Source organism: Pseudonaja textilis, chromosome 3 (assembly GCF_049901715.1).
Source record: "Pseudonaja textilis isolate UNSWEBS1 chromosome 3, rPseTex1.2, whole genome shotgun sequence".
Classification (NCBI taxonomy): Eukaryota; Metazoa; Chordata; class Lepidosauria; order Squamata; family Elapidae; genus Pseudonaja; species Pseudonaja textilis.
In genome coordinates, this window is record NC_141992.1 from 51,539,554 (window position 1) to 51,552,731 (window position 13,178).

Genomic DNA, 13,178 nt, shown 5'->3' on the forward strand with positions numbered 1-13,178 from the left:
ATAAGATTGTAATGAATATTCAAATGAAGATGGGCTCCAGCACGTGTCCAAAAGCTTGAAAGACAGAACCTTTGGTCCCAATGACTGACCCAGATTATTAAAATATGTTTGTATCTGTAAAAGCTGCAATCATTTATATCATACAAAACTAGGGTTTTGTTTAACATGGTTTGTTGAGTGAATTAAAAACAAATCAGATTGTGAAATAGTACTACAATACATGTCAATCCAACCATAATGTTTTCTCTTTCTGGTGTATATCTTTGTGTGTTTTGCAGCGCCTAGTGGGTATGAATATGCCCCTGAACAGTGATGGCACAGTTACTTTCAATGCTACACTCTTTGCTCTGGTGAGAACTGCTCTCAAGATCAAGACAGAAGGTAAGAGTAGAAACTGCCAATGTTATGTCATGAATAATTTCACTGCATTCTATCGTAGCCATTATTATTTCATGAATGGGAAAGAACATTAATCACTTTATATGGTACCAATAGAAAAATAGCTGACACTAAAATCCATTACTGCACAATTACATAAGGCCAACAGTAGATGCTATAAATCAATAATAATTAATACCTTTCTAGAGCATTTAATCACAGGACTTCAACAACTTCATCTGTCATAAATTACAATAAGTAGTTTCAGTAGGGCTCTGTGCCAACACATTGCTCCTAGAGCTCTAGGGCTTTAAAGAACCTGAGTTTTCAAAAAGCAAAAAACAACTGCTAGTAAGTTCATCCATGACTAGGATTGTAGAAGATTTGAACCACCCTAATATTTAAATTGATCTTTAGTTGCAGCCTTATTTAAGTAAAACAAGCTACCCAATGCCATCGGAAATTGGGTGGCCTCTGAATTTAAATGAAGAAAATTGATACAAAATCAATCATGAAAGATTGGTTGATTCTCTGCCACATGTTAGTGGCAGAGAAGACAGAGAGGCACTTTGTTTCCAATGCTTCCATAAACTGAGGTTTGAATATTCAATATTGTAAATACAAACCATGTAGTTAGCCATGATAAAGGACTTTGAGACTTTATCTGCATTTGGAATCATGTAATTCTGTTTGAAAGAGGACTTTTGGAGCGTTCCTAGCACATATACAGAATGATAGTTTTTTTGTCCAAGGTTTTTCAAGCTCTATTTATAATGGTGTAGGGTCTCCTGCTTGGGCAGGGGTTGGACTAGCTGACCTACAAGGTCCCTTTTGTTTAAGTAATTCCCCATTAGGAAAATGAGCGCATACAGGGAGACGTATTTGAGAGAAGTGTTTGAATAATACACACACAGTACACAGATACACTGTACAGTAAAAGTAGGTTTTTACTTCCAGAAAGGTTTAAGCAAAGTCCAAAATAAGCAGTCCAAAGTCATTCACAGGTAAATCAGTCAGTTTTCAATCCAGGGATAATCCAAATATCAAAGTCCAGTGTCAAAAACAGTTCAGTATCAGGCTTACATTAAATCCAGTAATATCGGTCAATTAGGAAAAATGGAGGAACGGCAATACTTTCCAACAGAAGGAAACAGAGATACTCACTCAGACACACTCTCTTCTGAGACTAAGACTAAAACAATCCAGGTTTCTGGCCCCATCTTATGGCCGTTTCAAAAACCACACCCAATTGCAGTTTTTGCAATCTCTTAAAGACATAGTAGTAAAATGTTTATCCTGCTTTATATATTTCTAACCCAAATACCTGTTAGGTGACTTATATTGCTAACACCTTTCAACCCTGTTATTCTGGTTTGATTTGGTTAAGCTACAGTTGAACTCTGAATGCTAAGTTATGTATTGGTATAAATCATTTTGTATGATGGGTGCTTTGCAGGCAACTTTGAGAAAGCCAATGAAGAGCTGAGGATGATTATTAAAAAAATCTGGAAGAGAACCAGCATGAAGCTTTTAGATCAAGTCATTCCACCAATTGGAGGTGAGACCTCAGACTATCAAGAGACTTTTGATCTTCATTTCCATTTCTAGTGCTTATGAAGAAGCTTTTGATTGATCTACGTATAAGTTCTCATAAAATTTAACGTTTAGAAGGTAGCTTAGTACATGAATTCATACATACTGTGCATCTCTTGCATAATTACAGTGCCTTAATTTGTATATAATCTTCTAGATGATGAAGTTACTGTGGGAAAGTTTTATGCTACTTTCCTCATCCAGGAGCACTTCAGAAAATTCATTAAGCGCCAGGAAGAATATTATGGATATCGACCTAAGAAAAATGCTGTTGAAATCCAGGTAAATGGGAAACTGATATGAGAAATGCTGCATATTTTCACAACTTCTTAAGAAGCAGAAATATTTCAGCCTATAGTGAGTGAGGGCCAGTGAAAGTTTTTCTGTTCTGGCACTGGGCTTACATTTTTATCCTAGGAGACGTGCATGAATTATGTGCATTCTTAGCATATATGTTTTGGGGCTCTTTTAAGATCTATGTACAAATATCTTTGAGAAACGTATTATGATTTCTTATGGAACAATCTATCTTATTTCCTCTAACTGCTTATAATCAAGTCTTTCCTCAGCACAATATGTTTGCTCTGGTCTGAAATTGACCCTCCTTTATGCAACATGTACTATACAGTATGTGTGAGTCTGTGAAAACCTGAGCAAAGTGTTAGGTATCATGTTATTCTTCATTCCCTATCACCTATGTGAAAAAGGAATAAGTTATAAAACAATTTCACTTTACTCCGAAGTTTTGATATATGGTTATTTATAAAGCCAATCTGTCTTTAAAGAAGTTTTAGAATGTGTGTTTGGCATGCTTAGCAATTGATTTAGAGCAGGATTAAGCAACCTAGTCACTTAGATATCAACTCATATTATCCCTTAACTGATATAAATAGTGCAATGGGGCTGTGTACAGCTATTGGGAATCCAGAAATCCAGAAAAAAACAGAGAGCAGCAAAGAAATAGTATTTCAGACTGATCATGCTACATTGTAAAGAGCCTTAAAAATAATAACCAACGCAATTGGGTTTGGAGCCAAGAACTGGTGTTATTCCACAATGGTCTGATTGTCCTGTCAGCTGTTGAATTACTGTTTTCTACCCCAATTGTTTTCTATCTTGCTGAGTCATGTTCAAAACCAGCAGCAACACACTGGTTGCGTTACATTTGTCCAACCGAGCGGTGATCAGGAAAATGAGGTTGAGAGGAGAAAGTTAATAATTCTTGGAGGATATATAGTATCTTCTCCATCCCTTTCCATTTTGGTATGAATGGCCCCTTCCAATGCTAAAGGATCCCACCTCACTTCTCATAAGGCTGGCTTAAGGACCATTGAAGAGGAAGCTGCTCCTGAGATCAAAAGAGCAATCTCTGGGGATCTGACTGCAGAGGAAGAACTTGAAAGAGCCATGGTGGAGGCAGCAATGGAAGAAGGCATCTATAGGGTGAGTATAATAAGTACAGAAGGTGTTAAGTGTATGGCAGATACAAGAACATCTATTCTTTAATTTAAAAAATCCCTTCTATCTACAAATTGTTGCACGCTGTATTTTTGCTGCTGTGACCTATGCTTTCTCACAGATCATTCCCTCTTTCACTTTTGCCTTCCTCGCCACATTAAAATCATTCATTGCCCAGAATATATAAAGTTTCCTTGGTTATAAGTATCAGGATTATAAAGGACAGAAGGGCCTTTGCTCTCCTCTTTATTTCTAAATTACTACTGATGGTTTTTAAAATTCCTATTTAAAATGCATTCATCATTCTGAAGAAGAAAGAAGAGAGGGCTTCATGTTGTAAGCATTCCTCCTGAGCCAAATGAATATTTTTTGCAAAATGGTCAGAAGCATACGTATCAGTATCAAACAGACGTGTAGTAAACCTACCTAACCTTCACACCTCTTATGTATGGATACATACATGCACATCCTTCTTTGAAACTAAAAGAAAAAGCACCATTTTTCTACATCAACTTCATGTTTGTTTACACTAAAATATGATTAAGAAAGAAAATCCTGACATAAATTTAAATGAATATTAAACTACTGCATTATATTTTTATTAGCAGCACAATTTGCAATTCAGGAGGACCATCAAAGATACCTGAATAAATTCTTCATAAGTCCCTACTGGACTGGTCATATTGATATCGAAGTTCTGATTATATAATTCTATTTTTACTGATTCACAAGCTTTGTAGATCACTTAGATTAGAAGATTTAGCTGATGAGACTGTAAAAAAGCCACACAAAATCATAAAGAAAGTTAACCAATTGTTTAGTTCAATTTTACCTCCTAACATAACATATCTTTCTCTATTGTGGATGCAATTGCATAATTGAAAGTCATCATCATCCAATCCTATATTTTGAAAGAACTGATATAGACCTAAAAGGCAAGGGGCATTCTGCAGATTCTGAAACTCATTTTGCTTAATCACTCATGTCGAAGTTGGAGAATTTTTCCATTTTCTTTGCAAAGTTGACAGGGATCTTAGTAGGAAGTTAACTATTGCTGTCAAATTATTTACATGCACTTTTCACACTTATTTGGTCTCCTTGCTCAAAATATAGTTTTTCTATATTGGCTAAGTGAAAATGCCAAGAAACTTCAGAGTGTAAAATTTAAACCCGTGTCACCCCATAAGGCTACTCTCCTATCACAGCACTGCATCATTTCTCAGAAATAGGCAAAAAAAAATCAACTTCAAGTAGTAAATATAATATTTAATCCATCCCAAGCTGTGCTCTGTGAAACTTATTCTTGATCAAACAATTGTGAAACTTGGGTATGAACAAGCAACTTTTCTTTTAATAATTTTCAATATACCATGGAAGTTGTTTGTTGTTGAGCCCAACAACAGATGCATACAATGTGATAGGAAAAAATATATACACAATTTGTGAATCTCAATGAATTTTGTATTATGCTAAAAAAATTTCCAAGTAGCATATTTAAAAGAGACCATCATTCTTCAAAAGTTCAGCAAGGTAGACCTGGAATCCCTTGGCCTTATCCTACACTTTTGCTCAAAATTGTTCTCCGTTACTACTCATGAAAATTATTCAGCACAAATAATAATTTTAAATTGTTAATTTGAACTTTTAGGCAGTACAATGATGTGAGGGGGAAGAGTTAAACAAGTTAGAAAAACACCTTCAATATAACATGTAGCTTGATCTTTAGCTTACCAGAAGTGTGTGTTTCTTGAGCTTCTTCAGATTCAGGTTCTTCAATTCTCTGCTTATTGAAACACGCAATGGCTTTAGGAAAAACAATGTGACCTTCTTTTCTCTTTCTCCCTTACGTTCAGAGAACAGGGGGTTTGTTTGGCCAGGTTGAGAACTTCATCGAGCCCAGCAGCCCCCTTCCACCCCATATGGCAAACCAAAGACCTCTGCAGTTCACTGAGATGGGTAGCGAAGAATTAGATTCCCCAGTATTCATTGAGGATTTTCCTCCCACAAGAGGCACCAATGTGAACAACAGCAACAATAATACTAACAATAATACAACAATACGGTAAGAACTAAAGTTGGAATAAAAGATAAGAACAGTTAGGATCAATAACACTCTGGTATAAATAACTAGGTGGGAACTGGAATGTTTTAAAGGAGTCCTTTTCCAAACCATACAGGATGAAACAGAACAGCAGCCTAGCAAATTGTGTGACAGAAAAATGTTTGATGAAAAGGACTCTGCATTTACTACGAAAGATATAAATCAGCTTGCCTTAACCAATATTTCCAGGAATCATTTCCAGACATTATAGGTCAATTAGTTTAATGCTCTCTCTGTCTGACTTTGGAGTGCATATGTTCCAGCGGCTGGTTACAGGGATTAAAGTTCTTCACAAAAGATGTATGTCCCAACTCAATTAGGACAGATCTTATTACGGACCAGTAATTAATTAAAGAACACAAAGTAGGGAAAATAGATAGTTTTGGAAACAAAAGGATATAAACAGTGGAACAGAAGGATCTCTTCTGAGACTATTGCTTCATTTATTATTTGATTATTATTTATTATTATTTGGGATTAGCAATGAAGGGGCTAAAACTGCTGCTGATGTCAAATTATTACTGTATTATTAAAACCAAAAGATACAACAAAAGCATCAAAAATATTTTTTCAGACTGTAGAAATTATTGTGGAATTATAACAACTATTTTAGTTCAGTATGCATAGATGTCAACTGATGTTTGGGACAAACAATCCAAATTTTGTATATTGTTTAATGCATTCAGAATGATTGAGCAGGAAAAACTATTTGAACCCAAGTAGAATGCCCAGTCAAGAACAAAGGCAAAAACGAAACAAAACATTCAGCTTGTATTTTCAAATTCTGAATTGCATTACATCAAGAACCGAGGTTCTTCATGATCTCCCACAAGTCATAGGATTGTGCAGTTTTTACTATGGTTTCACCTGAATTCAACCATTCATAGTCAGCCTTTGGTAATTAGATTTTAAGGTACCACCATATTTTGGAAACCGGTAAATCACAAATGGGCAACTTACAGTATTGCATCAATTATGTTAAATATATATAGGAAAACAAATGATAAAATGGAAAAGACCATCAGTATCTGATCAGTATCCCAGAATAGTTTTCCAGTATACCAAGACAACTTGTTCAAAGTATTATCAAATGAACACTAATTAGTTGATTTGGATAGTGTACTAGGATTCAATCATCAGTGTTTTTGCTTCACAGGATGACGTATGAGAATGAATTGAATGACCCGACGATCGTTCCATCTCCTTGTTCATCTCACCTCAGTGAGTTCTGCCAACCTTCTTTCTGTCTGATACACTTTTTCTTGTCCAAATGATGCAAGACTGCCCCAAATCTGGAGATTTCCACTACAGCAGAAGTGTCAAACTCAATTTCATTGAGGGCCACATCAAAGTTGTGCTTGACCGGTGTGTGTGTGTGTGTGTGTGTGTGTGTGTGTGTGGCCAGAGGTGTGGTGTGGCTGGACATGGCCAACTCAACATCAAGGCTTTGTTTTTGGCCGTGATAGCCTCCCATAGCCCTCTACCAGGAAAAATGTAGCTTGGGGAGGCCATGTGTGGCCCGCCTGGGCTCTGTTTTCACTGGCAGAGTGATGCAGGAGGCTGTCAAGGCTGAAAATGAAACCCAGGTGGGCTGGTTGCGGCCACCCCAAGCTCCATTTTTGTTGGCAGAGAGCTGCATGAAGCTGTTACTGCCAAAAATGGAGCCCAGGCGGGCCACATGTGCCCTTCCAAAGCTCCATTTTTGTTGGCAGAGGCACCATGGTTGGTCCTTCGCTGTTTCCAGGGCAGGCCCATGGGCCAGATTTAAGCATTCCATGGGCTGGATCCGGCCTCCGGGCCTTGAGTTTGACACCCCTGCACTACAGGATTAATCTCAAATTCTCTTGTCTGTAGGGCTGGGAGATAATTGTTGCTCTAGCAAAAGATCTGTGTAATGTATATACTTATATATTTCTAGATCAAGAGCTATTATTCCAATAAAACATTGTCATTTACTTGTAGTTCAGCTATATAACCCTATTATCATTACATCTTTTTTTTTGTTTCCCACTTTCCCTCAGTCAAGCAGTGTTCTATTCAAAATGAAAAGCAGCAAGACAAAATGAGCAAATTATCAGCAAACAATGTCAGGTGCTCTTCAGAACAACAATTTTCCACTCAGCGGGTAAATGTAAACTCAGATTGTTTAAGTTTATTCACACTTAACTTATCTACATTTGACTAGAAAAGAGACTTACAATTCTATCAGCAATTGACCATAATGGGTATGTGAGTAGTTGCTTTGCTAGAATATTTTAACTTTGCTCAGGTGTAGCTTTTTCACAATTAGGAGAAAGTAATAGAATTTATATAGTATCGTATTACCTACCACTACTTTCTCTGTAACTAAGGTGCTATAAAGCTTCTTTTAGCAAAATGTTCCTTATAGTATCTATCTACAGTATAATATCTCTTATAATATCTATTAAAGATTCCTATTTGCAGATTTAGTCCATTTTATTGTTTACTGTTAAGTGAAGAGTAATGTAATATTACCACTTAAACAAACATTATGAATTGCCCATAATTTTCAGTTCTTCATCCGACTTAAGAGAAATTTCTTTTCTAAGTAGCAAAAAAGAAATGTTCCACTATATAAAAATAAAACTATGAAAGATAATGGGAGAAAACTAATAAAAATATTGGAGGAGCAGCTAAGAATAAGAATTTAGACTGTTATAACAAGATATTTTTATGTTGCATTGAACAGGTTGCAGTAAAAACATAAGCTCAGAGCATTTATGCATATATCTCAGAAGTATAAACAAAGTATTTTTTCCGTATATATTCTTCATACATTGTTTCTAATGCAGCACGTTGAACTGCAATGTCATACTTAAAAGGGTGGGGTGGATAGTTACACCTTGCATTTTTCCGGGTTTTTCTTAAACTTTGGCAGTAAAGTCAAAGGATTTCCATTCAGACAGTTTCATTTTTTTTTATCTGCAATTTCTCAAGAACATTGTCACTCAAGATGCAGATCATGGTGAAGTTTCATCATCTACAAGCAACAGTGAAGAAAGCACTTCAAAGAATCCAGAAGTCCATATCCCAACCACTCTTCAGTTTCATCAAGAGGTAGATCAGTGGGCAAATAGTTGGGATCTGTATAAGTTCCAGGATATACAGGGAATAGGGATATAATGATTGGGTTCATGCATTACAGTAAGTCACATATCTATTGCTTATTAAATAAACCATAACTGGTTAACTTCACCCAGATTTTAAATACTGACCAACTGCAGTGCCTGACTCTGAATAATGACTAAGATATAAACAATTGTGTATGAATCACAGTAGCTGGGATCTAGTTTAGGATGAATGAAATGATAAATGAGGTAGGATTAGCTTAAAATGTCAATAATTTTGAAGCAGCTCTACCTTAATTAATTTTTTAAGTAGCGATGTTATGCCTTACAAAACATTAAATACATTTTTTTTCAAGAGCAGACAGAGTTGGATTAAAAAGTCCCAGGCTCATACTTACATTTAGAGGCATTGAGGGAGGAAATTGCATAGGATTTGTTAAATAATCTGTTAAAATTATGGAATTTTAATATGCAAAACTTCCTTCACTAAGCATAAACTGTTGGTATGGGAAGCTAGTGGGGTTTTTTTCTGGGGTTTTTCCCCCAAGAATATAACTTGAGAGCCAGATTTTTCTTCCTCCTTTGCTTGACCAGGCTTTAGACTAGTGTTTCTCAACTTGTGTGGACTTCAACTCCCAGAATTCCTCAGACATTGCACACATCTTTAAGTTGCTGAGGTTGAGAAACACTAGTCTAGACAAAGCCTATGATCCAGCATGTCCATATCAAAGTGACCATATTCCAGATGGGTTTTTCTATGACTCAGTCTTACGCTAAACTGTAGGATTGTGCAGTGTTTCAGAGCTGGTTTGGGTTGGAAGCAATGTTTCAGAATGGGAGCATGAATGCAGCACCACTCTAGAACTCACTAAAAGCGTGGCAACTTTTCCCTGAATTGTGTGGCTACTGTAAGAGTTACTCTAATGCACTTATGTGATATGGTGCTATTCTGAACCATCCGCCCTGAAACTGAATCTGAAATATTGCACAGCCTCCTTCATAGGTATTATAAGAATTACCTGGAGGACACCAGATCAATCTAGCCAAGATATTGATTGAAATTTCTTGGAAGCTTTCCAAATACCTAAGGAAACTCTGTGTTGTATGAATTCGGTTTCCTTTCAAAAGGCTGACTAAAAGTCAAGGTTGGACTCCACTACGAATGCCAGTATGAACCACCCTGAAACTATCCTTAAAGGATAGGATTCCTGATATATTTTAATAACTGAAATCTGTTTTATTTTGAACTGAAACAGACCATTTTTGATTTAGTGCTGCTGAATTCTTTAATAAATGTACAGAACCAGGGTGGGAGTTGATTTATCCTTCTGCCTGGCCTGGGGTGTGGTCTTATCCATATGCTGGCTGCTGGGATATATGCTACCTTGGTTATAAACCTCATGAGTACTGTGGTGGCATTTAATTGATTTCTGAAATATATGACAAAAAGTCCTCCTTTAGGGATTGGAGGTACAGATGCCTCAGATTGTAAAAAAGGAAAACAAGGTTGGATCTTGAAATATTTCTGTCTCATAAGGCTTTTCTATATTTTTAAAACCGATATAAAAGGACAGTTGTAATCTGCCCTTGCTCTTGATTTTTTTTTCTAATCCATAACAAAGGAGATTTCTTCCTGATCAGAGGAGAGCATTCAGCCTTCCATTGTCATTGTGAAGTAACTATTGGAGGAGTGGGGGAATTCTGGGAGTTGAAGGGACATACTACCCGGGGAATTTTGGGAGTTAAAGTCCACACAGTTGCCAGGTTTGAAAAATAGTGGTTTAATGTATAAATTGGCTTTTTTTCTAAGCCAACATTGGTTGTCTTTTTTTCTTTCACTTCCCAAACCCTCAATTTTGCTAGTAAAGAGATGCAAATTGGATTTACACATCATACTAATACATTATAGTATGCCAGTTTGTGTTTGCTTTGGCTTAACATGTATCAACACGGACACTGTAGTGAACTCCAGAAATCAAATTAAGATTTAGAATAACATTACAGTATTAATAACATACAGTACCAACCTTGTGAACTTTCAACTTCCTCTTTCCACCATGAATTCAAAAAGGACAATGATTAATTTAAATGTATTTATATGTTAGGGTGTAAGTACTGTATATACATATGTGTGTATATAGCATATCTATATGTGTGTTACATATGTGTACACTTTTGAGAGTAGGCAACAGAATTTCATTTTTAATACGTGCCAGAGTGCCCACAAAAAAAAAAAAATGACAATAAAGGTTAAATTATTTTATTGTAAGCCAGACATTAGTAAATGCTGTAGTTGCAGATCCCTGCATGGGGGAAGATATTATTTGTAGATAGTCCTCATTTAACAACCACTTGTTCAGTGATGGTTACATCACATTGCAAGTTACAATGGTGTTGAATGTATTTATAACCATTCTTTGTGGTTGTGGCTGTCATAGTATCCCTGCAGTCATGATCGATTCTCATTAATTGGCTTGCAATTTTGACAGCCACAGTGTCCCACAGTCAAGTGATTGTCATTGGCGATCTTCAGTGCAAGCTTCCAAAAAGCAAAATCAATGGTCAGGAAGTCATGAAGGGGCCTAATGATTGCATGGGGTTTGCTTAACAATGGCACCTGGAACTGCCACAACTGTTGTTGTAAGTAGGCATGTTATGTGCTTTACAAGTGCATTGCTTAGCAACTAAATTACTGATCCTAATTGCATTTGTTAAGTGAGGACTAGCTTTAGATGATCTCAAAGATACCTTCCAGTGGTAGGATATTTTGAAATACCTGAGAAGATGCAGGCCATTCTCATTCATTAATCCAGAACTTTAAGTATCCCAGAGGTACAAAATTGAGTTAGGTATTTGATTTAATCCTTAACGTAAATTATATTTTTCCCAAAGGCTTGGACAATACCCAGCTAATCTTTTTTCCCCTCTCTTCAATGCAGGCACTGGCCTCTGAGGGACTTTGTTTCCTAGCTAAAGATGATTCTTTTCTGAAGCTGACAAGAGATGAGATGGTTGCAGCCTTCCAAGCAGAAATGACAGATGTAGAAGACACAGCTGCCATGCTGTTGGAGAGACGGAAAAGCTCAACTTCATCTCTGTAAAGGGCCTATAACATGGCTGTTCCACTGTTTTCTTGGCAGTATTGCTCTATAGTGGTAGCCACTTTTGTGTTTTTGGATGATTACCATGAAAGCGCTACACAATCTGTTAATGGTGGCCTGATTGATTTCCAGCCTGATAGGCAGGCAGAAGAGATGGCAGATGGAAAAGGGGGAGGTTTTTTTTTGGCTGCCTAAGAAGAGATTTTAGGAATTGATTCCTACAGAGAATTGCACAGGTGAAAAGAGAATTTCTTGCTGGTCCAGGTCTTTATACATTCATAACATCGATAGCATGTAACTTAGATGGATTATGACATAGTTCCAAAGTATTGTAACATTACTTCCCTTTGACTGTTTGGCGAGGATTCTGAACAATACCTTTAAATTATATTGGAGAATCTGGAGAAAAAGCAAAAATGATTAAAAACTAACTCTTTTAATAAATAGAAAGAGCCCAAATGGTTTTCTTTATACATTTGAATTTTCATTTAGTTCATTTCATTTAAACTTCAAAAGATTTGAACTCAGCTTACACTTAAAAATTATAAACGGCTGTTACAAACAGTGAAATTGAGATAACTGATCAGTTTGGGGAGGTGTTTTTTTTTTTTAAAGAAAAATATAGACATTCATTCATACAATCCAATAGTGGGGAAGAAGATTTTTACCGCTTATTTATATTAAATCTCCAAGCTGTTATAAAGCCATTAACAAAATATACAGTATTTTTCCCAGTACGAGGTACTTCAATATTGAAACATTTGTCTCAACATTTAAATTATGCTTTATACATTTTAGATTATGTATGAATTTGGACTTTTATCTCATTTTATTCCTAGGGTTCATAATAGTTTGGAATTTTGGGACTCCATTGAAATTTAAGGAATTAAAGACCTTTAAATTAAAACATTCACACTTTAAAAAGCTAGCTGTAATTTCCAAGTCTATATTTAGAAAGTTGTTCAAGTTCCAACTATAGTGAGTTAGGAAATCTCTAAATTTAAATTCCAACTCTTTTAATTATAGAATTCAGATCTTTAAAGAACTGCATATTCTTGGTTTATACTTTTTTGTTGTTTCAGATTGTGTTATATTAGGTTTATCCAGTTTTTATAAAGGTTTAAAAATCACATTCTACTTTAATAGTAGAAGCTTTTAAACTTTTTAAATCTTCTGATTGTTGTACATAAATGAAATGGCTATGAAAGACAATATTCTTTTTTTCTCTGCTATAAAAGCAGCCAAAAATATCTAAATCCTTTTACAAGGTGGCAGAAGCTATTGCTTAGCTGTAGCTTTCTGTTCAGTGAACCTGCCACGTCATCTTCACCTCTTTTTAATATTAAGAATCGGACCCCTGAAGCCAGCTTCTTCCAGAACAGGTTTCCTCTCAAGGGTAATAGATATTCAAATGAGAAATTATGCATCCCAGGAGAGGTATTGAATCAACAGAGCCTA

General features: G+C 35.9%; 1 protein-coding gene across 2 annotated transcripts in view; it reads left to right on the plus strand.

The window, feature by feature from the left end:
* Positions 1-12,164, plus strand: part of CACNA1S (calcium voltage-gated channel subunit alpha1 S) — a 71,158-nt gene extending 58,994 nt beyond the window's left edge. For both annotated transcript variants that reach the window (XM_026716854.2, XM_087929682.1), the window contains 9 exons: positions 279-381; positions 1,835-1,936; positions 2,129-2,253; positions 3,286-3,414; positions 5,283-5,491; positions 6,687-6,751; positions 7,552-7,655; positions 8,489-8,608; positions 11,559-12,164. In XM_026716854.2, coding sequence (XP_026572639.1) covers positions 279-381; positions 1,835-1,936; positions 2,129-2,253; positions 3,286-3,414; positions 5,283-5,491; positions 6,687-6,751; positions 7,552-7,655; positions 8,489-8,608; positions 11,559-11,720 — 1,119 coding nt within the window. In that variant the 3' untranslated portion in view covers positions 11,721-12,164. The remainder of the gene's footprint in view (positions 1-278; positions 382-1,834; positions 1,937-2,128; positions 2,254-3,285; positions 3,415-5,282; positions 5,492-6,686; positions 6,752-7,551; positions 7,656-8,488; positions 8,609-11,558) is intronic.
* Positions 12,165-13,178: the final 1,014 nt, after the last annotated feature.